Source organism: Eleutherodactylus coqui, chromosome 1, assembly GCF_035609145.1.
Source record: "Eleutherodactylus coqui strain aEleCoq1 chromosome 1, aEleCoq1.hap1, whole genome shotgun sequence".
NCBI classification, from domain to species: domain Eukaryota; kingdom Metazoa; phylum Chordata; class Amphibia; order Anura; family Eleutherodactylidae; genus Eleutherodactylus; species Eleutherodactylus coqui.
The window spans coordinates 452,145,972-452,173,268 of NC_089837.1; the positions used below are offsets into that span (position 1 = coordinate 452,145,972).

The window sequence follows — 27,297 nt, forward strand, 5'->3', positions numbered from 1 at the left end:
CTGAGGATTTTCACAGTGGAATTCACAGCTTTCAATAACAGGGTGAATTCCCGTGGCAGTTCTACCCCAATTTCAGTGCATCGTCTGATGTAGAATGGCCTGGATTGAAGAGGTAGAGAAGGTAGGTCAGCAGAGAGTTCGAAGACTGGCCAAAAGGAAAACTCAGTTGATTGCTTGCTATGAGTAACGGAGGATCAGCTCTAGGAGTAAAGAGAGAACCATTCGTGAATAGGATTAGTGACACAGACTTACCGGGCATAGAATGATAAACACTGGGCCAGTACTGCCCGCTGTCCCTCTTCATCCACACGCGAACAGTCCTAAAACAAGTGCAAATACATGGATTAAGCTGGTTACAGACAGCACTTTTCAGAAAAATTGCACTTTGCGAGGCTCGCACTGGAATAGAACACGCCGTGACTTCACCCCGCGAGCGGAATATCGTAGTTGATTTCCGCTCGTAGGCACGGAATACGTGCAGATACGCCCGTGTGCGTTAGGCCTTTTAGTGGCATTTTTAAAAGCCCTTTTTATTGCGGCCAGATGTTACTTTAAAGTCTATGGACATCTTTGGGGGGTCAATTTTTGGACTAACTTACATATTTGCAACAGAGTTAACACCTTAACACCACAGAGCGTACATTTGTGTTCTGGGTGTAGGGTTATATGGGGCAGGATCCCGCTCCATACAAGGCGGTGCTGTCTGTCTTTGATGACAGACACCTGCATTCAACCTCTAAATATTGCTGCCAATTCTGAGAGCAGCATTTAAATGCCCCAATGATTGTTCGGGTGCCACTCGGTTGGTATAGCCACCGAGGGCCTGACGAATATCAAAATGCGGTATAATGTGATACTGCGGAAATTATATTATACTGTTTTGAGTGATCAAATGATTGCAAGTTCAAGCCCTCTGTGGGGACTTAAAAGGGTTCCGTCATTAGAAAAAAAAAACAATACTTACCAGGCAGCCTTCTTACCGCATCTACTCACCAATTCTTTCCCCTGGCTCCTCCAGTCTCCCGGGTCACCTCACCTTCAGCCGGCCAAATCCTCTTCTTGCTGTTTTGGAGCGTCCATTAGCTGCAGTTCACTTCCTGCAGGGCAGTGAGTGCTACGGGTAACATAGCGTTCACGGCCTAGTGGGGAATGCCGAATGCTTTAGCGCACATGTGCGATATCTCACCGCTAGTGATTCATACAGTATATGAAACAGTAGAAGAGAGAAATTGAGCATGCGCAGTCACGCTAAGGCCGACTACCGTGGATTTGTCATTCCCTCCTATGTAATGAACGCTACGTCACTAGTGATGCAGCGTACATTGCCCTGCAGGAAGCAGAGTGATGGCAACGTACACAATATCACAGGAAGAAGATCTGGTCGGCTGGAGGTGAGGTGACCCGGGGAACTGCAGGAGCCTGAAGATCAGTGAGGGGAAGAAGATCTGGCAAGAAGGCTGTCTGGGGAGAAATAGCTTCATTTAGAATTATTTTTTTTATTTATTTATTTATTTTTATTTTTTTAAAACGACAGAACCCCTTCAGTAAGTTAAAAAAGTTATCCTTTTTAGTCAAATAAATTACTGAAAAATTTTTTTTTATAAAAAAAGGCAAAATATAAAAAGGAAAATATAAAAAATAAATAAGTAAAAAAAGGCACATTTGGAATTTACACGTCCATAAAAGTGCAATCTAACAATGCACCACACTAATTTATCCCACACGGTGAACATCTTTTTCTGTTCCTGACAACTCCAGAATTGTACATTTTTTTAGTCACCCCATCTCAAAGAGGAAAAAAAAGAAATGTAATAACGAACGATCAAACAAAATCCAAAATGGCACAAATGGAAACTACAGGACGTCCCACAAAGAATGAGCCCCCGCACAACTATATCAACAAAAAATGTATGGCTCAGGGGCATTCCTCCGAGACGCTACCTTTCTCTTACCCTATCTTTTCTCTTCCTTTCGCTCTCCACTCACTTCCACTCCCCCCCCCCCCCACCCTAACCCACCCCCCTTCTAGACTTAACCTCGGTCACTCTTTCCTGCTCCCCGTTCCCCCTTACCCCACTGTGCTCTTCCCCTTTACATTACATCACCTTGGAGCCGAAGCTCACCCCGAACCGCTCCGGCTCCTACGTATTCCTTAAGGCGTCAACATTAGAGATAAGCGAGCGTACTCGGAAAAGCACTACTCGCTCGAGTAATCTGCTTTATCCGAGTATCGCTGTGCTCGTCCCTGAAGATTTGGGTGCCGCTGCGGCAGACAGGTGAGTCGCAGCGGGGAGCAGGGGAGAGCGGGCGGGAGAGAGGGAGAGAAAGATCTTACCTCCGTTCCTCCCCGCTCTCCCCTGCAGCTCCCCGCTCCGTGCCGGCACCCGAATCTTCAGGGACGAGCACAGCGATACTCGGATAAAGCAAATTACTCGAGCGAGTAGTACTTTTCCGAGTACGCTCGCTCATATCTAGTCAACATCCAACAAGTGACGCACATAGTTTAATAAACCCAAGTTAGGTGTATCGACGTTACTTGGCTATCAACTCCAAACTCTGAAGCCTAGCGATATTTAACCAAGAGGCAGAACTTGGAGACACGGTTGTCTCATATACAGCTGCCCACACACACGGTTCTCTTGTTGGGTCACCGAAGTGACCATTGTAAATGCCACCAGTACTTTTCCAAACAAACATGTTCATTAGATTTTGAGGCTTGTTAATTTGAATGTCACTTTATTGGTTTTCTTATTGTAAAAATCTCAATAAACATATTTTGAAATATTAAAAAAAAATGTATGGCTGTCAGAAAAAAAAAAGTTTTTTTAAAGTAATACAGAAAAGTAAAACTATATAAATGTTGTATTATCGTAGTCGTACTGTTTCACAGAATCAAGTCATCATGCAATTTTTGCCACAAGAAACAAGACCCCCTCTCCAAAGATGGCAGAATCGTCTTACTCTTGCCCCCACCCCACCCCCCGACTTGAATTCACTTAGAAATTTTTGAATGTTTTTCAGTACATTATAGGCTACATTAACCCTTTCCAATCCACTGTCTGACGTCTAAAGACATTATGATTTTGGGCTGTACAGCTCCGATGTTGGAAGACGTCCGTCGGGATTCTCTTGCTGTATATTGCAGCCTCTCTGCTGTCGGAGCCTATCCAATGTGTCACCTCATGCAGTACTGGCTTTAGCCAGCAGATAGCGTCGTTTTATAACTGCAGAAAAAGAGTAAGCCCCCTAGGAAAACCAGGATACAAAAATTGGATTGGAAAGGGTTAAATGGTACCATTGAAAAACACTTCTCGTCCCGCTCTCATGTAGTTATGTAACTGGAGAAATAAAAGTTTTTTGAAAGGGAGGAGGAAAACCCAAAAATGGCCATGTCCTTAAGGGGTTAAAAACAATGCACTGTTTGCCTTCTGCAGCTTTTGCTTATCACTGTATATAGACGCTGCAGAGCGAGAAATCGTTGGAATAAGTGAAGGAAGACAAAGTCATTTGCTTTAAAGTGCCGTTAGTTTATACATGCAAGTAGAAGATATGTTTTTTTTCGTCTTTTACTTGATCGCTGGTCTTTCCGAGGACTGTGCCAGGATGGAGATTGTTCCAGCCCGACCGCCACCATTCACAGTAAACAGGCAGTTGCTCAAAGATTTAGTGACTCTTGTTCAGTTGTTTGGTTTTTAGGTGAGCTAAAATCCAAGTAACTGACAAATGAGCAATTTATCGCTCAATGCCCCGGGGTGGCCGCTCGTACACGGGTCGAGTATTGCCCGAATTCGCTGTTTCCAGCAATAATTCATGCGACCATTGCCCTGTGTAAAGGTATGTTTGTTTTTTGTTTTTTTTTAACGGGCAATAAAACGCTGTACTAAGCCTCCATTCACTTCAGTGGGGCGTCTCAGACGAGCGTTTTTTAATGAGCGCTAAAACAAACGCTGTGTGTTCCATTTTTACCGCAGCAGAGCATTTTTGACGCCCTCCCCCATTGAAATGAACGAGGGGAGTTAAAACCGCTGTCATCGTTCAATTATTCCAACGGTTTCTTGCTCGTGTAGAAGGACCCTTTGACTGCAGTTTCTGAATACAATGATAAGTAGAAGTTGCAGAAGACAAAACGGTGCTACATTTTTAATCCAACCATATTGCAAAAATCATTGTCAGCCCAAAAAAAGTATCCATCGCCTTTAAAGTCCATGCTTAAATACTGTACAAGATGCACAATGGAAAATACATAGAGGCAGATTTACTAATACTGTCTAACAATAAAACAAGTGCAAACTTACACTAGACAGTCTTTAAAGGGGTGGTCACACTTTTCTTTTCTTTTTTTTTTTTAAACAGTTCGCCATGGCCTAAAACAAAAGCAGCAATACTCAGCGGAAGTCAGGCGGATGCTGCAGCCAATCAGAGGCCGCAGCGTCACTTTGCATTCGCCTGGCATCAGCGGTCACATTCTGAGCGCCATGATGCCAGGAGTTCAGGACTGCGCTATTGTTTTACTTGGAGAGTCCAGATGCAGCCCGGCAAGCAGTGGAGATACACATGATATACGGCAGCATATAGCTCTCTGCACAACTTACTGTAAGGAAAGATTTAACCTGTGCAATGCCTTTCCCCTGTACGGCTAATCCTATAGAAGTTAGATTGGAACCACATCTCTAAAAAGTAGATGGGATTTGGGAGGGAAATCTTGTTTTATCTATGACCAACTTTATCTTTTGAGGCTTTATATGGTTATCCGGCCGTGACAAGTGCATGTATAGACTTCTGCCATTACAAGCCACTTTGTAATATAGTGTGCTTTGTACACTTACCTGCCAGGCAACTATGGGGGGGGGGGGGGGGGCAGGGGTGTGTGTCTATATTACTACTGGGGCCACTATGCCGAGACGCCACTTTCAAGCCAATCCTGTGCACCAAGTCTGCTAAGCAGCGTCTCCGCAGACATACCTAAGCCGATCCTCTGATATAGCGTCTCAGCAGACATATCACGTGATTGGATTTAATGCTTAGATACAGCACCTCAGAAGATGTATCTAAGCAGATCATGTTTGATACGACTGCTGTGACGCTGTATCCAAGCCGATCCTGTGTGATACAGCGTTTCAGCAGATGTTTTACGTGATCGGATTAGATACATCTGCTCAGCAAACATATCACGCAGGACTGGCTTACATAAAGCGTCTCAGCAGATGTATGTAAGCCAATCTTGAGTGATACAACTGCTGAGCTGCTGTATCAAAGCCGATCCTGGGTGGTTGTGTATCTGATCCGAGTTGGGGGGGGGGGGTGAGTGTATCTATGCCTGTCAGGTGTGACACTATCGATTCAGCAGACAGTAACACACCTGATGGGTATAGAATGGGCGGCAGCAGTAGGACACCCGATACAGTAGAGTGTACAGGGCCAGGAAAGACTGCTGAGGAGTTTAAGGAGTCCTGCCATTATTGGGAGCACGCACACAGAGGTGGGAGGAGCAGGGCATTGTGGGATTGCAGCACAACGGCGCCATCTTTGAAATCTGCTTGGAACATCAGTTTACAAGGGGGTTTGGGACCCCTGTATGCGGGGTTTTAACATGGTTAGTGAAAGGAAAGCATTATTACTATAAACAAATGTCACCCTGCGTGGCCGGACAATTAGATTATAGCACTGTACAATGTAGGGTTTTTGGTTACTAATTTTAAAGCACAGTATTCATAGAGGTACACTAAAATAGCTACAGATTTATGAACTCGCTCACAATTAAACCTTTCCATGCTGAAAAAAAAAAAAAAGGAGTGTGACTAGACCTTAGACTGACTTCTTAAACGGTTGTCTAGCTGTAAAATGTACTCATGCACCAAGCTGATTCCGCAGGAAGTAGACAGCTCTGTCCTCACAGCAGTGGCCAGGCTTGGTATTACACGCAAAGTTCCAATTTAAGTGAACGGCCTGCAATACCAATTAGAGCCAGTGCAGTGGGAAGGGAGCTGTCTGCTTCCTGCGGAAAGCCATTCAATGCACAAACTCTTTGGTCCCGCAAACAGCTGATTGTTGGGGATCTTTGGCAATGGATCCCCACTGATCCAGTTTTAATAGCCTATCCTAAGGATAAGCCATGAATAGTTTACTACTGGACAACCCCTTTAACCCCTTTCCGCTCCAGGACGCATTTACATCCTGGAGCGTCCGGGTATGTATGAAGAGAGGTCATACAGAGTGGGCATCAGCTGTTTATTACAGCTGACACCTGCGGGCAATAGCAGTGATTGGCCGATCGCGGCTATTAACCCTTTAAATGACGCTGTCAGTTCTGCAGGAGCGATCAAAGCATCGCATATTGTAGTCCCCCAGGGGGACTTGAATGTAAAGTTAAAAAAATAAAAATTAAAAAATTAAAACACGCCAGAAATGCACTTTTCAGTCACCCTGTCTCCCAGAAAAAAAACGCAATAAAAAGCGATCAAAAAGTTGTATGTATTCCAAATTAGTACTAAGGGAAACTTCAGGACATCCAGTAAAAAAAGTGAGCCATCGTTCAACTACGTCGACTGAAAAATTTAAAAGTAAAAGTAATTGCACGCAGAAGAGGATGGCAGAAAATAATTTTTAAAAAATTAAAAGGTCTTTGAAAAAAAAAACAAAAAAAAAAAAAACACACTACACAAGTTTGGTATCGTAGTAATCGTACTGAATAAAGTTATCATTTCGCTTTTATTGCAGTTTGTGCGCCGTAGAAACAAGACGCACTAAAAGATGGCAGAATGGCGTTTTTTTTTGTCATTTCCCTCCACTTAGAATTTTTTTTACGTTTTTCAGTACATTATATGGTGCAGTAAATGGCACCATTGAAAAATACAACTGCAAAAAACAAGCCCTCATACAGCGACGTTGATGGATAAATAAAGGAGACACACACAGCGACAGCCCCTCTGCTCTTTTCACTTATAGAACAGCCATGCACTAAGAGGGCTGTACAAGGGGAGCGAGCAGGGAGCAGCAGATTTTCCGTGGCTGCTATTCCATATTTATGCAAATCAAATGATGCTTGTAAAGGAAGCGATCCGACTTGTAGCAGATGTTATGAAATTGCTTTAGAGGCCATTATCTAATATTTTATCTCTCCCCATATAAGCCCTGATGGCCTGCGAGGAACACTATACAGCCAACAAGCTGCTCTCTTGGCGGTCATTGCTGTGTAAGGCAGGCTCACACGGGCGGAGCGGATTCCGTATGCGGTAGGCCCACAGCACATGCTGGCTGGGGACCCTGCGTACCTGTGGTTCCTGTATTGCGGATGGCCGCAGGGGCTCGCCGTCTGTCATGCGCAGTACAGTTATGTTTTTTCTTCTTCAGAATTTGTATTTCCGGCGTTGTCGCTTAGCGATGTTGTGGGCACCCGTGGCCCACACTCCGTGTTAGTTGCACATGGGCTGCGGTCAAACAGCCTCCTTTGACTTCAATAGAGGCCATCTGCAGAGGAATCCGCAGCAAGATAGAGCATGCTGCGAATTTTCCCCCGCTCGCGGAATACGTAATTTGTATCTGCATGTGTGAGCGAAAAAAGCAAAAGTACGTGCTATTGAATGGCTGCATTTTGCCGTGGAGCGTCTGTGTGGACGCCAATCACAGATTCCACAATTGGAATCCGCCCGTGTGAGCCAGGCCTAAGTAAGAATGGAAAAAGATCTATAAACAAACCCAAGTAGCCCATAATATGCGGATACATAGCCGCCGATCTCCTTTTATTATGGGAGTAAGCACTGCAGGGTGGAGTCCCTTCTGTGTCACATCTGTATCATATAACCACACAAGTAAACAGCATAACTCGCCGCAGAGGAAAAGCAACGTACTACTGCATGAGAGACGAGCGCAAAACACTGCAACTCAGGAAAAACACAAAAAACATGAGAGTCAATAGACTGCACTAATACTCCGTCACTGAGCCGCGAGCTTAGATGCTGTAGCGCCAAAGTGTTTCTGTCCGGAAGTCTATGGACAGGAGGCATTTCCAGAAGACAAATATGAAGACTATCACCCCCAGGGGTGTAGCTGTAGGCCCATGGGCCTTTGTGCTAGCGAACACTATGGTCTAGCACACGGTTGACAGCGATATCAACGCAAGAACAATCGCATAGATATCGTAGCTCTGTTCTGTGCAAATGTCACTGCAATTTCGTAGCACTCTCTTGCCAGGATTTTCTCAGGAGCTTGATATATAAGCCCTACCCTGAAAATAAGCCCTGGCTGCATTAAAAAGCAAAAAAAATAAAATAAATTTAAAAATGAATACGTCCTCTAACAGGCACTGTCCGCTCTGACACGCAGTCTTCAACCAGCACTTCCTGGTCAGGGGTTCAAAAATCCCGCCTCCAGGAAGCATTGGCTCTGATTGGTTCTCGAGCACCGCAGCTAGGCCAATCAGAGCCATCATTTCCTGGAGGCGGGACTTTTGAATCCCCTCACTAGGAAGCGCTGGCTGAAGACTGCAATCAATTGTGCCAGAGCTTCGGGAGGAGAACTGCGACAGCGCCCGTTAGGTGATCTATTGTTTTTTGTTTTTTTTTTATGCAGAATGGCCTTAATTTAGGAGCAAATAGTAGGACTTCCTACTGTAAAAGTTGCTCCACATGAAAACCGCAATATCATGCGATGCAACAGGAAGGAAGGCTCCATAGGGAAACATGGGCTACGAAACATCGCAAAGCGCGGCTGTATAGAGCATGCTGCAATATTTTTCTCCCGCAATGAAGCAGCCTTCTAAACATCGCTAATGCGACAGACACCATGGGAAAGCATCAGCTTCACGTACGTGAGGAAAAAAAAAAAAGGCACGATTTTGTCGCCTACCTCGAGTGCGGGAATCCTTAACTATTGCTAATTTGTCGTGCATGCGCATTTCATTCTCTGTGTGCGAAAGCCACAGTTAAAAGTAATGCAAAGTTTGGTACCACGTATTACACGCGCGACCCCCCAAAGAGGAGAATAAGGAACTGACAGGACAGTCCAGCAAAAGGTCAGGTGCGTTGAAATCAAAGATACTTATCCGCGCCTTACCTTGACATTCGCATAGAGTTGAATGAATCCCATACACATTGAAAAGTGGCCAATCCCACCACAATCAGCAGGATCGGCACCATTCGCTTCCTTAAGCCGGCTTCAGATGGGCGAGATTTGCAAGTTGTACAAATACGTCCCCCATTCTTTTGAATGCAGTCATACACATGAGTGACGTCTTCCTGCATGGCACTGTGATGTGATACGGAATACAAATTGCGGCATGTTCCATCTTGTGCGTGTCCTTGCATCAATGGGACCGTCGTCAGCATCGCACCATGTAATAGGCGCATGTGATGCAAGGTCTCCCATTGAAAACAATAGGAGAAACCCTGCAATCCTCCGCCATGGTGGACGATCACAGCGTCCCCAAAGTGATGCAAGGCAGTTTTGAGAGTTAAAAAAAAATAAAAAATAAAAAAAACATCGCATTCACATGCTGGCGAGCGCAATATCGGGCTGCGATTCACGGCCTGGCGTTGCGCTGGCCCGTATGACCTTAGCCTAAGGGCTTGCTCACTTGAAGTTCCTCGTGGTACTTGACCAGGGTATACATCTGCATCATCTTCTGCCTTGACTAGTTTTGGTATTCTATGCATGGGCCAAGATGATCACTATGAACATAGTCAGCACCCCATCAAATACTGAAATTCACAGCACGGCCCGACAGAAAACTAATAGAAACTGCAAATTGAATCCCTTTTTCCCCCCATCTGCACAATGTAATAATGATCAGTAAGCGCCGCAGCCTCCCTGCCTGCAGTGTATGATTCTTCTGCAGGCTCTGTGGGTAGTGAGGGGAAGTGGTGACCTTGCAGCGGGAGCCTGCAGTCTGCGCTCTGCCGCAGGAGCCAACGGCAGTGCTTCACTGCTATACAACAAAGATCAGCAAGACGCGCTTACATTGTGCGGCCATCACCATTTCCGTAGTATTTTACCCTAAACCCTGAATGTGCGGGGGAAGAACACACAGCGTTAAATTATCCTGCATTCCCACATCCAACAGGGATCTGAACAATTATTGTTCAGTGTAAAGGCACGCCCCGGCTGAACGATGAGCGAGAATTTGTTTGTTTCTAGTTCAGTTTCTGCATGCATAAACAGGTAGTCGTTGTGAATGTAGGCAGGCGGGCAAAAAAAAAAAAAAGGAAGATTCCTCCCCTCCCTCCCCCACTCTATTTCTATTAACTAGCGATGATTGCCCCTATGTAAAAGCACAGGAAACGATCACTGGGACCACCCATCAGACATAGTCCTGTGTAAAAGGGCCCTAACCGTGTAGTACTACTGCAGCTATAGTACTATGAGTTGAAGTCCCCGCCTCTGGAAAGCGCTGCCTCCGATTGGTTGAGCGCTATGATGTTTAGCCAGTCAGAGCTATCGCTTGATGCATGGCTGTGATTGGTTCATCAAGAGCTCAGCTAAACAGAGGCAGAGCCTCCAGGGGGCGGGGATTTTTCAAACCCCGGCCAGAAGAGAATGAAGAACAGTGCCGGGGACCTGGAAGATGATGCAGCGGAGCCGAACAGCGCTTCTAAAGGTGATGTATACTATTTTTTCTTGCAGCCAGGGCTTAGTTTAGGGCTTTGACAGTAGGATTTCCAACTGTCAAAGTTGTATCGCACCGCCCTTCAATCGCGTTTGTGCGATGCAACAGAGAGGAAGGCTCCACGGGGAAACATGGGCTACAAAACCTCGCGAGTCGCGGGCATCTCATCCAACCCGCGAGGTTTTTGACTCGCAATGTTGCATTCTACAAATCATCGCAAATGTGAAGGAAAGCATGGGCTTCACATACATGCGATTTGTAGCAACACGAGAAAAATCACGCGACTGTCGCCCGTGTGAAGGAGGCCTGAAAGGCATCCCATGCGGATGTTTCCCATTGAAACCAATCACGGCCCCGATATCACCCTCGCCATACATATGAAAGCCATTGTGGATGCAAAGATGTTTTCATGCGGAAACAGCCTGGCATCACTTCGGGGATGAAGTGAATCGCCAGCTGCGGCAGTCATAGCCATGGCAGAGGATCATGGAGTTCTCCCATTGCAACGCACAAATCTCGCACGATTTTCACGCCAGTGTGACGAAGGCCCTAGAAGGTTGCAACGTTGCCTTCCCAATGACACATTAACTTTCAGGGCTTTCTCATGCGATAGATAACAATACAAGTTTCTAATGTTAACAACGCATTGCATGAACACGGCAAGTTCGTGCGCTGCGATAAAACGGAGCCTCCATAGGGAAACATGGGTGATAAAACAAAGATTTCTAAATCTCGCATAAGAGAAAAAAATGGCAGGTTTGAATGAAGTGATTGAAATGCATGGGTTGTATAATTCTGCACTCTCACATCGCACAGAAAACACACGATTTTCTCACAATTGTGAAGGCAGCCTAAGGGTTTGGCTAGTTAAAAGAAAAAAAAAAAAAAAAAAAACTTTCTAACTGAAGACCCCCTTAGGAAGGAGCCGACCGCTACTTGTATGGCAGCTAAAACCTCAGCGGAACCTTCTTGCGGCCAAACAGGTGTGTTATTACATGGCTGCCCATATACTACCTGTATATAATAACTGCCAGCGGTAATGATACTCTTCATTTCTTTTAAACCTTTTCTCGTGTAGGAATGCTGAGCCGACACAAGCTGCGGCAGCTACTAACCGGGTTATGTCTTGCAGGCACGCGTGACCCAGATATTAAAGCAGTTTCTGTATTTAACCATTTCATACATAGAAAGTAATAGATGGAAATACATGGAAATTATGTAAAAAAATAAAGAAAAAAAAAAAAAAAACCCAGCAAAAGGACATCCTGTGAATGTAAACAGCTCAACGAAAGGGGTCAGAGGAGGAGGTTAAGAATTGTTCTAATGACCAGGCAGTGTACAGTGAAGAATACTGCAGCTGAATACCAATTAACTTGTAAGAACACATAAGTCATTGCTCCTTCACACGAGTGTATACGTTTCTGCGGTCGCCCACCCGCACCGTAAAAAAAAAAAAAAAAAAAAAAAAAAAAAAATCACATGAGTGACGAAAAGACGCAATGAAGGCCCAGAGCTTAATTAGTGTTTTCTCGTCCATTCACGCGACCAGGTAATAGCGGAACAAAAGAAAATACACCACAGCTCAGAAATCCTCGCTCAGCAGAATTCCTCAGAATGACTTCTAATGCCTGAACATAGGCACCTATAAGCAGTGGGGGAGGGGAAAATCACCCGATCAGATGATCCCAGATTTCTGTTGCACTGTACTGATTGGTGGTCAGAATTCGGTTGAAGTAGCATCAATTGACAAGTATGTCAGTGCCTCCATCTAATTTGCGGTAAGAAGCTTCCGGTCCGCATGGGCCAATATTCTTGCAGATCTGAACACCTGATGGAATCTGTACTACAATTAATTACTGCGGTTCTGAGGGCCACTAGATAGGGGGGGCTCAAAGAGAACAGCCATATAGTGTATATATGCAGTATACTGTATATATGGCACATGGACAACACTACAAGCAGCATCTCTCGCTCTAGCGGACCTGACCCGCCCGTGTGGTAAACGGCCATCATGAAATCTGCTCTTCATGGGAACACGCAAAAAACAAACAAGGCCCAACTGAGATAGCTGTTAGCCTATGGACGGCCTTTCATAGCGCCATCTGCGGGCGATTTATTGCCGCGAACCACACTATGACTATCACCTGTGGACAGGCAGTCTTAGGGAGGTTTCAAATGCACGATTTTTGCGTGATGCGAGAGTCAGTAAAAAAGTAGATTACGAAATCAATGATTTTCAATAGTTTTCTTCACATTTGTGATGTTTTCACTGATGCGATTATTTTTTTGTATTTTTTGTTCTCTCAACATTGCTGCATGCTCTTTCTGCAATGCGTGATTTTTTAAAAATCTCCCAGGTTTCCCTATGGAGCATCGCAGCGCACAAACTTGCGTTGCGCTTTTAACATTGGAAGGTCCTATTGCGATTTTTTAAAAATGCGCGTTTTTATCGCGTGATCTTATTGCGGTCGGCAGCAATGCGATGCTAGATTATTCTAGAAAATTTTTTTAAAAAGCCTTGGGCTTATTTCACATGAGTGCGCACGATATCGGGCTGCGAAACGCGACCCAATACCGTGCTGAAGAACGTGCAATTTCTCTGCGGATGTGAGGTTTGTGCGTCAAAAACGCCTCGCATCACATCACGGAAGCAGCGATGCTCCGCCACAGCTGTCCATGTTCCCAACCTTGCATCGCGTGCCTCACACATGGTACAAGGCCTTCCACGGCCAAGACGTTCTGAGGCAGCGCCCAAAGATGGGACATGTTGCAATTTTTCCCCCCCGCGCTGCAATGTGATGCAGAAAAATAAATGCCGTCGAACACGTCCCCGTTGAAAAGAATGAGGTTCATAGTTGCGCGTCTCGGTTTTCTCGGCGGTGTGAAGGCGGCTGGAAACAGATGAAGTGATTGTGTCAGACCTGAAGACGTACGGATTGGTCCTCATCGCTGGAGAATCCACTCCCAGCTTTCCTCAAAACTAGGTACGTAATTCCAGCCGTAAAGAAGTCCTATGTAAATCCTCTCACTGATGTAGCTGCTGCGTCACCCCTTTGGGGATGATGAAAAGTAGCATTTTTTTGTTTGCATTGAGTTTCGGTTCCTCTTCGGCTCTCTGTTGTCAGTAAATAGCGCTGGGTTACTGTTAAATGCCATGCCCTTGTGTGAGCGGCACAAGACGTCCTGCCACAGGGCCGAGCCAGGTAGGAGGCTCACTGCACAAGGACTTCACTAGAGGTGTATTACTTAACCCCTTAAGGAACGGACACTTTTTAGGGATTTTATCCATGTGGTGGTTTCACTGTCTATTTTTTTTCCCTTCAGCTCCGAAGGTTATTTTTCCTGCATCCCCCCCCCGTGACATATAGAGGGCTTTTTTACCCCCCATTTTTTAGTTTTAGGGCTAATGCCCACAGGTAGATTTCTGCCGCGTTTTACGAGGCAGAAATCCGCGGCGTTGTCCCACAGCTGTTAGGTTCAATAGAACCTAATAGCTCAATGTTCACGCTGCGTGGAATAAACCACGGCATGTTCTTTATAGCACAGCGGAAGTATCGCGGGAATACACGTCCCCGCCTACCGCGTCATCTGACAATACCGACACGTCATGCGCTGAACTGCACATGCGCAGTGGGACGGGACTAACACGGCGGATCCAGGGAGTATGGGGGTTTTGGGGGACCATGGCCATGGCTGTGGGCATGAGGCCTTCTTGGGGGTTAAAACAAAATGATATTTTTTAACATAAATATACGATTTTTCAAATGTATGAGAATGGGTTCTATTATTGTTTCAGTTGTTTTGTATTACAAGGCACATACAGTGATGGCTTTGGTTGGCATCGGTGGTGGGTCATATATATATATATATATTTTTTTTTTTATTCTGTAATTATTTTTTTTTTATTATTATATCATACTTTCCCACTGTAGTTGGGGCATCCACAGGAGCCCCAGTTACAGGAAAAAAACATTCCCCTGTAGTGACATTAGTCACTGTCAGAGCTGATCAGGGTCTACTAGGACCCTGCAGCTCTGCTGTACCAGGGGACCCTGGTGGTCACGTGATCACCGGTCATACAGTGGAAGAAACACTTCCTCTTTACTCTTTAGGGCATAGCACTCATTGAGCGCTATGTACCCGGGAAAGGAGAAGGCAGAAGGGGTTAAAAATTGCTTCTTCCTTCTCCTCTGGGTTCTCAGCTGAGGACCCGACCCGACCTGCTTCTGCTTGATTGCAGAAGCAGGGGCTTTAATATCACACCGTATTTCTGCTATTAGCCAGGATTAAAGCCCAGGACCAAGCGCCATATATTTATCGCATTTGGTCCTTAAGGGGTTGAATTCAGTGGGATCTGAGCCTGCATTAGCAAGCTGGGCTGCTGCAATGTGTATGGAGCTGTCTGCATCTGGCTCCCTACACAGTTAGCAGATGGGATAACAGCTGATTGCTGGGGTCACCACTGATGATCTTATGCATCCTTCAGGAGTATTTGCATTTTTTTTTTCTAAACAAACTTTTGACATGTCACAGTCACGCGTCAAAAGTTTTGACGAGTTGAGGTCCTGCTGCCGAGAAGGGGGCTGCAGCGCTCACTAGAGTGCTGTGTCCTTTTGGCTGTCTGTCGGCTCCTCTTGGCAGCTAAAGTCAAATCACAAAGGTCTATGAACTTCTATGTGTCAGTCTTTGGCAAACAATGAAGACAGCCGATGGGGCACAGCGCTCAGGTGAGCCCTGCAGCCCATTGTTCCAGCAATCAGTGTGAACTCTACTGATCAAAACCTTTCAGATGTCATTGAGACATGTCAAAAGTTTGTAAAACGTGCAATTACTCTGTAAACTAGGACCCTGGGAGGGAGGAGGGGGATTACTACTGCTTTGTAGCAGGGTTCTTTTTCGATGTGCTGCATTAAAGGGTCTTTATATAACCCAGCTCTCAACCCCAGAACCACATGTTACAGGTCTGCATGGGCCTCCAGGTTTTGATCGCAGCCCTAATGCTCATGGCAGATTTTATGTTATTTGTATGTAAATAAGAAGCTTTACATTAAATTACAGCAAGCAGAGAACTTAAAATTGCATCAATTTTACAATAAATAAGCCTTAGTTACATAAAAACCAACAAAGACTCGAGGAAGTTTGTAAAACATTGCGGCTTGGAATACGGAGCTCCTTCCCCATTAGTATAATTGCACCATCACCGCACAATCCGACAGAGGAGATCTTCCGAAGTTTTAATTTAATTTCTTTTATACCACAGCGCCCCATCGTAGAGGTTTAGGCCCCTTTCAGACCGTGCAGTTTTAGTGGTGGGTTATTTTTAGCTAATATGGGGAACAGACGCCCAAAACAGGAGGAATACATATCCTTCCTCTTGCTTTAGTTCGCTCTTTTAAGATTCACTTCTCAATTTGCAAAAAAATAATGCGTGATTTCACATATTACTACAGAATGCAAATCAGGCTATATTTACACTAGTGATAATGGAAGCCATGAGACTGATGGGTTCTTCGGAGGAGGACACAAACCCATAAGGCCAAGTTTACACTGGCGAACACAATAAGTTTGATCAAATACGGTATTCAGGTAGTGATGAATGACTTTTAGGCCGGCTTCATACAGGCGTAAGTACACGTCTGCTCGCATTTGTATTGCGTTTTTGCATACCTCTTACTGTATTTTTTGCACGCAAGCATGCTTCCGATGAGGTCAATGGACAATAAAGGCCGCCTGCGGGTCGAATTCCACATGTGCGTACCTGCTTTTGTCTTTTCTCCATCTGTACTGCAGCTGGTCTGCACGGCTCGCTGTCGGACATGCGCAGTACGGACTTTTTTTTGGAACTCCTGCTTTTCCCGCGTCATCGCCTAGTGAGGACGCAGAATGCACAACCTTTCCGCAATGTCATTATGGAAGGGGCGCGGATCGGACGACTTCCATTTACTTTAATGGAAACAGTCCGCATGGAATCCGTGCAAAGATATTGCACAACTGATTTCCACTCATGTAGAGGAAACCGGGTTTTTCAATAGCATGTTATGGGCGGTATTTGCTGCGGAATCTGGAGGAGGACGCCCGCTCTGGATTCCACAATGCAAGTCCACCCGTGTGCGGCCCAAGTTAAAATAATTAAATGTGCTTAAATTGATTTCCAATTGCTGCGTAATGTGTGCGTGGTTGTTTGTGCGAATATGTCGCGAGAGAGCATAACCACCCACAGGGATACATGGGCGTCCGCAAGTGAAATAAAGCATGCAGATTTGATTTGTGGACCTTTTGGTTGGGAAAATAATTAAAAAATAAATTAAAAACACAGCAAGCTCCAATTCACTGCGAATTCCACACAGACGGCTTTCATTGAAGTCGATGGAAGCTGTCCGATCCGCAGGCCAACCGCAATTGAATTGCGGACAGGCCGCGGATTTCGTAGACATGACTCCTAAGGCTACATACATACGACCGTGAATATAAGCTCCATTCTTTTGATTGGGGTCACGCATTAGGGAGGTTTTCCCCCTTAGCGATACTGCTGCAAAGGGAGGGGAGAAAAAAAAATAATTGTTGCATGTTCTAGGTTTTCACATTGATGTCAATGGGACATTAAAAGCCATCGCATGGGAAACACTGTGGGCAATTTTGCACCAAATTCCACATTTATGATGGCTTCACACGGGCGTATGTGTTTTTGCACAACATATTTGCGCTATTTACAAGGTTTTTGCGCACGTATTGGCGCATGTTACTGTATTGTTTGCACACGCAGTGCATGGTTTTTTGCAGCAGACACACCCTGATTTAAATGGCTATTTAGCTCAACGAATTCCAGAATGTCTTCTTTTTTTTCGCTAAATTGCGCAGTGTTTCACGCATCCCCTTCCGTATTGCGTGTGCATTTTTGCTCCTCCTGTAGACTTCTATGGGGACCCTTTGTGCACAAACGCACACCAAAACAGAGCAGGAAAGGAGAACGAATCTATTGAAAACAACTGGTTGCACTCTCTGCGTATTGCTCACAAATACGTGTGTGAAGCCGCCCTTTAGATATACAGATTGACAGCAGAATATTCCGTAATGTGTGAAATTACAAGTTTCCCAACACTTCCCTTCTTTGAGCCATTATTAGGTCTGCACACTCAGCATGTCGCTGCTGGTCATCCGGTACAATGGACAGCGTCAGCACAGATGTATCCTGTATACTACACAAAAGAAATGGCCAACTTTGATAAACTTCAAAAAGTTTAACTAAAAAGTTATTTGATAAAAAATGATAATAAATGACAGGACAAGAAAGAAGAACACTGGCGGAGGGAACACTGGCGGAGGGAACACTGGCGGAGGGAACACTGGCGGAGGGAACACTGGCGGAGGGAACACTGGCGGAGGGAACACTGGCGGAGGGAACACTGGCGGAGGGAACACTGGCGGAGGGAACACTGGCGGAGGGAACACTGGCGGAGGGAACACTGGCGTCACGAGCAGATGACCTTCACTGACTAGAAACAACACATTTTATGCAAAACTGGACTAGTTAGAGCCACTACTTTGTTTGCTAAGAGGAGGTGGAGGAAAATAAGAGGACTGCAGGATGGGACTAGGCACGGGGTTGGTTTGTGGTCTCCCCATGTACACACACTGGTCTCTACGGCAGCTCTACACAAAAATAGTTAGAGATTTGGCAAAAACGTTTAGTAAAGTTCTTACATGTAAAATGCAGAAGCATTGGGCGATAATAATGGCTGCAGAGTACATAGCTTCAGTATTAATGATGTGTCGGTCACCATCATGGAAGTGTGACCCCCTCCCAGGCTCATAAGGAGATCCTGCTAACGGCTCTCAGTAGTGTGACATAACAGTGAATGGGAGTCATAGAAACCTCACAGAAAATGCTGTCCTGGAAACAGGGACCCCCCCAAAAAAAAAAATTTCCAATATACTTTGTTTTTTGACAAAACATTTCTAACTAAAATAGCACTTTCTGTGCGCCATCAAACAACTCACAAGAAGAGTCCCTTATATTCTAGAATTGTGAAATTCTACTTTTGTCAAATTGGCCTATTTTGGGCATAAGAATGCAACACCTCATTTTATTGTGCAGGTCGCTATGAATATGACGATACCAAATATGTGGGATTTTTAATATTTTTTTTTTATACAAATAGGGGAAAGAGCCAAAAAAAAAAAGTTTTTTTGTAATTTGCTTTTACATGTTTTTATTTATTGTTCCACTTTTTATATCCCTGTAGGGGACTTGATACATAGCAGCTATGATCGCCATGATAATGCATTGCAGGATTTCTATACTGCAATGCCTTATCGCTTGTATTACAGATTATAGGCAATGGCAAGCCGTGACACCAGTATCTGGCATCTTGTTGCCATGGCATTCTATCGGCCCTACGCCCTGCCTCTGTGAACCATTTTCATGCCGCGATCTATGTAGATCACAGTATGTAGGGGTTATTGATCTCAGGTGTTGCAGCGGGAGGCCGGCTATCAGTAAGTTTACGTCTTAGTATGTTAAGTACCACACTGCCATGACGTAAACTTATGTCATATATGGTTAAGGGGTTGTCCATGGCTACTTTCTTCCGAACAGCACCACCTTTGTCCATAAGGTAGTATGTGGTATTGCAGCTCAGCTCATTGAAGTGAATGGGAACCGAGTTGCTATACCAGAAAACCCTATGGAGAAAGCTGGTGCTCTGTTTGGGAGAAAGCACCAATGTTTTTCTAACCCTGGTCATCTGTGTTATTGCGGCGCTGACGGCATGCACCCGCACAGCTGATCGGTCTGGGTCCTGAGCGACGGACCCCGATGATCAACTATTGATGACCTATGCTAGTGATAGGTCATAAAATAGGATTTCCCTGGAAAACCCCTTTAACGAGCATCAGAAAATTCCTACTCTCTGTACGTCCTCATTGGTCCCCGCTAACGGGCTCCCAAGATGTACTCTTGTTGCTTGTCAAAATGGCATCTCAGAAAGCTATGGGGATCCACTTAAAGCTTCGTAATTTAATTATCATTGGATTTCTGAACACCCCTTTAACATGCCCGTCGCCCCAATAATATACATCAGCAAGTGTCTCTCTGGATAAGGTGGAAGGAGGTCAAATGTAGAGGACTAATAAGCTCTGTGCCCTCTAATCAGCTGTTATGCAAATGATAAAATATTTGCCATCCCATTTGACATAATTGCACAACATCCTTGTCATTCTACAATGCAGGGCCCTAACCTCAGGCGGCATTTTATACTGACAGGTCAGTTTTATAGAGGGCCCGTCATGTTGTCCAGCCAGCGGACTGGCGGCACAGCTCTGCAGTGGCGCTCCACTGAATCTATCCCCTCTCTCATACTCCCCTCCGTTCACCCATAGAGGCTCTTCTTAGATCCAGCTCCAAGTACTGTAAATCTGTCAAGTGGGCGGTCCTCACCACTTACTGTCAATGATTGACAATGGAGGTGACTGACAGTCTGACAAGTCCTCTTTAAAGTGGGTTTCCCAACAATTGAGGTGGAGTTAGAAGAAACGCATCAAAATAATAGGTTTCACTGCCACTAGGTGAAAACTGAGATGAAAGGTGAACTACTAGATGTGCGGGCACCGCAGGAGGAACCCTCCAAATATGTACAAGTATCAGGGCAGCAGGGGCAGTCTGTTTTTTGATTGCTGATAACTTACAGAATGGAGATTTGATTAATTTCTCCATAAATGCCAACGCACCCCTCCTGCACCCACAAATGCCAACGCACAACCCCTATACCCATACATTTCAATAGACTACGCCTGAATCCATAAATACCAATACATCCCTCCTGTGCCCCAAAGCGGCAACCTTCCACCTATGCCCACAAATGCCAATATGCCTCTCCTGTGTCCCTTGCCAATACATCCCCCTGTACCCACAAATACCAATACCGTGCCTATTAAAAAAAAAACAAAAAAAAAAAACCACCACACAATACACGCATCCTAACTGCCAATACAACCCCTATACTCATAAATGCCAATACACCCCCCCCTCCTATACCCATCAATGCCAATATACCTCTCCTATGCCCATAAATGCCAACATACCCCCCTCTCCTTAAATGCCAATACACCACATCTATGGCCATAAGTGCCAGTAAACCCCTCCTGTGTCCAAACATGCCAATACACCCCCACACACACACACGCACAAGTTCCACTACCCCCTGTGCCAGTCACTTCTGCACCTGGCACTGCATTATTAAGCCGTCCTCCATGTAACACAAGCCCCGCGTTCATTAATTGATGCCGAGTCGCAGGCGATAAATAATGGAGCGCCGGTGTGTGGCATCGGGTACCTGTCCTCCGACACACTGATCACCCCGTCCTCCTTGGGCACAATCACTGCCATGTTCACCACGTCCTGGGAGCCCTCCACCTTGTTCAGCAGTACGGGTTTGCGGGTGAGGGGTTTGGGGTGGATCTCCGCCGCCATGGTCTTCTACCTGCTGCCCAGGTGTGATGTGCCCGTGTGTCTCCGCAGCCGGGCACCCACTGGCAGCCGCTACACACAGCCTGAGCTCCGAGCTGCTGTCAGCTGACCTCCACGTCACGGCTCAGGACACGCCTCTCAGTTGTAGTTTTTTTTTTTTATTTCACTCATCTTTATTTATGTGTAGAGAAGTTGTGTACTTGGTGTATGTGTCGCTCGTCACGTGACGCTTTCCCAGCCTGGAGGCATCTTAACATCTTCTGCAACACTTCTGCCCTAACAACCAATCAGGTTGAATCAGCCAACCCAAACAACCAATCTGGTTGCTGGAATTGCTGAATAGGGCAAAGGTGCTGCAGAAAATGTTAATATGCAGCCGGGAGGTGTGCCGGTCACGTGACTGCTATTCTAGAAGGTGATGGCAGGCTGTCAGGAGAGGGGCCACATGTCCTCAGCAGTGCTAGTGTAGTGTGACCAGCCTATTAGGCCCTCATGACCACCCAAGAGCCATAATATTTAACGTTTTCAAACAACATATCAGTATCGTTTGATTGCATCGTTTTGGGGGAAATATAATGTATTATAGAATTTTGTTGTGGATGGGAAAGGAAAATAAATGCTGAAATTCTGCTGTTGCTTTGTAGGTTTTGTTTTTATAGCGCTTGCCATGCGGTATAGGAAACAGACAACGTGATTCTCTGGGTCAGCGTGATTATGGCGTTACCAAATTTATATACTTCTTTATGTTTTACCACTGTTTAACACTTTGTGTCGCTGCATTTCAATAGCCGTAATACGGGGTTATTAAAATGATCTTCCTGATTGGAAACCCTCATAACTCCCATTTAACGACACTCAGATACATAAATGTGAGAACAATGGAAACGGAAACTCAAAAAGTTTTGTTGTACAACATCAAAAATGTTTTCCACAACAAAGGTGATCAATGTGGACCCCCTTTGTCACTCGACAGACATCAAGCCTGCAGTCAAGTTCCTGCTGTACACATTGTAACGTATCATGATTGGGATACTGCAAATCAGGCATGGTGGGTGGTAAGGGGGGCATGTAGACGCTAACACTCCCCCGAAGTAAAGAATGGCGTCTGTGTGTCAGGAAGGCCTTACGCTGTAAAAAAAAAAGAAAAACAATGGCAGAACTGAGGTGTCTTCTCTCCCTGCTCTTAAAATAATAATATTAAAAGTTTTACAATACGGGAGGCGGAGCCGACTCATGGTGGAGCAAGCCGTGCCTTGAGAGAGCTCCCGCAGCAACGGCCAAATAACTCAGCTTAACGGCACAAAATACCCAGCAGACAGACTGAATGGGGCGCAGGAGGGCACAGAGCACACCGGGGCACCCGTCGGGACGTGACAGAGGCGGCCTGGATCACTTCTTGCGGCCGCAAAGAGAGGAGTCCGCCCGCATTGGAGGATCAAAGATGGCGCCGGCGGAGGAGGAGAGCGGGAAGAGCGGCGGCGCTGCAGGAGTGAGAGGTCCGGCGGGGGCTACCTGGGAAAAGAGCCTTGAGGAGGACTGTGTCGGCCAGGAGACGGAGGGAACAGGAACAGAGCGGCACTCACCGCTTCTGAAGCCCCACATGGAGCAGAGGAGAGAGATCAGCGGCGAGCTCCAGGAACAGCACCAGACAGGTCAGACCATGTCCCCTCACACAGCAGCACCAAGCCAGGCTATCAATACAAACAGCCCAGGCAGCCAGAGGGGAGCCAGGGGAGAGTCCCTCAGCCCTGCAGACACCCCACTAAGACTCTCACATGTACCCAGGCACAGCGCCAACTCCCAGCGCAGCCCCACTGATTAGAGTGATTGAGAAGAGTGGGACTGGAGAGCCCATCTACACTCCCTCCCCACTAAAGGAGACCTGGATGGCGCATTAGTCAAGTTGGAGGCGTCCCATAAGAGAGACATTTCAGCCTTTCAGAAAGATATAGTCCACGTGGGTCAGCGCCTGACAGAGGTGGAGGATTTACAAGACAAAATTCTTGAAACTACGGAGTCCCACAGAAAAGTTATCCAAAAGCAGGCAGCACAGATTGAGGAGCTATTTGCGCACATGGATGACCTAGAGAACCGGCATAGGAGGAATAACGTGCGCATAAAGGTTTAAGCGAAAAAGTAGAAAATGCGCAACTAGAGGCATGGGCCCAGAAATTCTTTAAAGGGGTTGTCCCGCACGAAACGTTTTATTTTTTTTTTTCAACAGCCCCCCCGTTCGGCGCGAGACAAACCCGATGCAGGGACCTAAAAAAAAATCCGCACAGCGCTTACCTGAATCCCCGCGCTCCGGTGACTTCTTACTTACCGGTTGAAGATGGCCGCCAGGATCTTCTCCCTCCGTGGACCGCAGCTCTTCTGTGCGGTCCATTGCCGATTCCAGCCTCCTGATTGGCTGGAATCGGCATGTGACGGGGCGGAGCTACTAGGAGCCGCTCTTTGGCACGAGCGGCCCCATTGAGAAAAGCAGAAGACCTGGACTGCGCAAGCGCGTCTAATCTGGAGATTAGACGCCGAAAATTAGACGGCACCATGGAGACGAGGACGCTAGCAACGGAACAGGTAAGTGAATAACTTCTGATAACTTCTGTATGGCTCATAATTAATGCACAATGTACATTACAAAGTGCATTAATATGGCCATACAGAAGTGTATAGACCCACTTGCTTTCGCGGGACAACCCCTTTAATGACATCCTACAGAGACCAGCGGACAAGTTTATCGAAATAGACAGGACCCACCGCACACTAGGTCCGAGATCTCTGGACCCAGCGAGATCGCGCGACATCCTGTGTAGGATCCATTTCTACCAGGAAAAGGAACTGATAACACGTAAAGCCAGGGAGGCAGGGGAGCTGACCTTCCAAGGATCCCCTATCCTCCTCCTCCAGGACTTGTCAAGCAGGACATTGCAACTGAGAAGAGCGTTGAAACCGCTGCTATCGGCTCTGAGGGAGAAGGATATTTAGTAACAGTGGGGGTACCCTTTCCAATTGCTGGCGCGGAAAGGAAATAAAAGGGCTTCCTTTAGATCACTGGGGGACTTGCCGGGATTTTTAGGCGCCCTCGGTCTTCCAATGATAGCGCTCCCGGACTGGCCCCGCCAGGAGGGGGCGCTGGCCCCTGCCTTACGCTCCCCATGGCAGAAAGTCGGAGTTAAAGAAAAGCGCTGATTCCAATGCATCGTTTCCCTGTCTGCTAGGGTTCTTGTCTGCTTTTTGTTACAGGTTCCACCTTGGCAAGAATCACTCGTTAAAAACCTCTTGTTCCATGCCGGTAACGCTTTAATGCTTTTACTATATACCACATTGTTTCCAGTTGGCCAGAGCCGCTAGAGAGAGCGGCCCCACTGTTGGATTCCCCGCGCCCCCATAGGGGCAATAGCCTGTGCGCTATACTGAAATGCTATTTTGCATTCTATGCTCGCTTAGTTTGAGAGGTACTATGCCTCACGTTTTGTTGGTCTTCCCCCTTCCCCCCCCCTCTCTCCCCCCCCTCTACTCCCCCCTGGGGTGTGGGTCCCGGGATTTAACAAGCTTTTGAGCGATCCTCCCTCTCATGGCTAATGTGTCCATGTGCACCTATAACGTAAAGGGGTTTAACACCCCAGAAAAGCGGAACCAAATGCTCTATCATTTACACAGGAAGGGGATCATGGTCGCCATGTTGCAGGAAACCCATTTTAAGTTAGAAGGCATTCCGCGCCTCTCCTCCAGATACTATGCCACATGGTTCCACAGCCCTCACCCCATAAAGAAGGCAGGCGGGGTCTCGGTGGCGCTCCACAAGTCTCTCCAGCACATTGTCCTAGACCATGAGACAGATCCGATGGGCCGTTATGTATTTGTTAAACTGGAGGTCATGGGGGCAACGCTAACTTTTGCTAACGTCTATTTCCCCAACCAGGGACAAGTTCCGTTTGGGATAACCACCTTGAGAAAACTGGACACCTTCGCCACCGGATCCAGAGTGATACTGGAAGGCGACCTCAACCTGGTGATGGACCCGGAGGTGGACACGTCGGTGGGTAAGTCCCCCATCTCACACACGGCATGTAGGGCCCTAAAGAGGGAACTGGACAGGATGCACTTAGTAGACATGTGGAGGATTCTACATCCGGGTGTCAGGGACTACAGTTTTCACTCGGCGGCCCATAACAGTTATAGTCGCATCGACCACATTTTAATCTCACACAGTCTTCTTGATCATAATCCGGCGTGCTCTATGGGACATATCCTTTGGTCGGATCATGCTCCAATATACGGGGAATTAACAGACATGGGTAGACGACCGCGCTTGGGCCAGTGGAGACTCAATGAGAATCTCCTTAATGACTCCCTTTGCGTAGACGAAATAAAGAAAACAATAGCGGACTTCGAGGCGACCCACAGAAACGACACCACAGGCCCCCCGGTTAAATGGGAAGCCCTTAAATGCGTCCTTAGAGGGGTATTTATTTCTCACGGAGCTCGCCTCAAGAAAGATAGAACAGCTAAGATGCAGAAACTTATGGGAGAGCTGGCCATAAAGGAAGCCCTCAAGAAGGGTCACCCTTCGGACGCAACTAAGGCGGAAATCTCCGTGATCCGCCACCAAGTCTTGCAAATCCTAGATCAGAGATCCATGGGAGCTAGAGAGAGACTGCGCAGAAGTGTCTTCGAATACGGAGACAAGTGTGGGAGGTGGCTTTCCAGGACATTGCACCCGAGAGCTTCCATAAATCACATTCCCAAAATACAGACACTAGGAAGGGTAGTTCACGCCACCTCTGAGATCTTGGAGGTATTCCGCACATACTACAATGACCTATATAATCTGAAACAGGACACTGAGACCGCTAACGATGCAGGGATAGAGGACACACGAGACTACCCTAATAGTTTCGCCCCGAAAGTAGCAGACTCGGCTGCGCTTGGGGACTTAGAGGAAGACTTCTCGCTTCCAGAACTAGCTTGCTTAATAAAAGAACTTAAAATGGGCAAGAGCCCAGGCCCTGACGGGTTCACCTCTAAATTCTATGAAATATTTAAAGCCGAAATCTCCTCGTTGATGCTCGGGTCTTTTAACTCGGTAAATAGGGGATGCCCCTTTCCCTCCCAGGCCCTACAGGCCCATATAGTGGTCCTACCCAAACCGGGAAAGGACTCGACAGTGTGTAGCAATTATAGGCCCATCTCACTCATAAACATCGACATTAAGTTATACGCCAAACTGATTGCGACCCGCCTGCAACCCTTCATCCCGAAGTTAATTCATAGGGACTAGGTGGGGTTCGTCCCGGGGAGGGATGGTAGGGACAACGTAATTAAATCAACGTCCCTAATATCGAGGGCCCAGGGTGCGGGGACTCCGCTCTGTCCCATGGCCGTCGATGCCGAAAAAGCCTTCGACAGAGTAAGATGGAGCTTCTTAGAGGCCACTCTGCGGAACGTGGGACTGGGGCCACGAATGAGAGAAAGGATAATAGCCTTGTATAAGGACCCTACGGCCAGGGTAAGGGTCAACGGGACGCTGTCAGATACCTTCCCCATTCACAACGGAACCAGACAGGGGTGCCCGCTGTCTCCCTCCCTTTATATTTTAACGATGGAGTCGCTGGCGAACGCCATCAGAGGGAATGATTCCATTAGGGGAGTCAAGGTTGGACAAGCGGAGTACAAGCTATCCCTGTTTGCTGACGACCTCCTGATTTATCTTACCTGCCCAAGCGTTGGCATACCGGTCCTCTTACGGGAGTTTAATAGGTTCAGCAAAGTAAGCAACTTTAAAAACAACCTTCAGAAGACAGAGTTACTGAATGTATCTGTCCCCCAGGCCGAGGAGCTTAGGCTGAAAAGGCAGTTCCCATTCAATTGGCAAAGCAAAGCCATAAAATACCTGGGCATTCAACTCCCAGCTGATCCCTCGCACACATTCAACCTAAACTATAAACCATTCCTAGAGAACTTAGAAAAAGATCTGAATAAGTGGAACCCATTGTTCCTGTCTTGGAGTGGCAGAATTAACACGGTCAAGATGGTGTCGCTCCCAAGGTTTCTCTACCTGTGCCAGGCCCTCCCCACCCGGCTACATAGACAATTTCTAATGCATATATGCTCCTTAATCACCAAATTTGTCTGGCGAGGGCGTAGGCCCCGACTAAAACATAGCACGCTGGTTAGAGCCAAGGACAGGGGAGGTTTAAGCCTCCCAGACTTCGCCCTGTACTACAAGGCC

The 27,297-nt window shown here is 46.5% G+C and overlaps 1 protein-coding gene across 1 annotated transcript in view; it reads right to left on the bottom strand.

The window, feature by feature from the left end:
- Positions 1 to 21,145, bottom strand: part of WDFY2 (WD repeat and FYVE domain containing 2) — a 69,455-nt gene extending 48,310 nt beyond the window's left edge. Inside the window, exons 1-2 of the mRNA XM_066593534.1 lie at positions 20,932 to 21,145; positions 253 to 320 (exon numbers count right to left, since the gene is read on the bottom strand). Coding sequence (XP_066449631.1) covers positions 253 to 320; positions 20,932 to 21,068 — 205 coding nt within the window. The 5' untranslated portion in view covers positions 21,069 to 21,145. The remainder of the gene's footprint in view (positions 1 to 252; positions 321 to 20,931) is intronic.
- Positions 21,146 to 27,297: the final 6,152 nt, after the last annotated feature.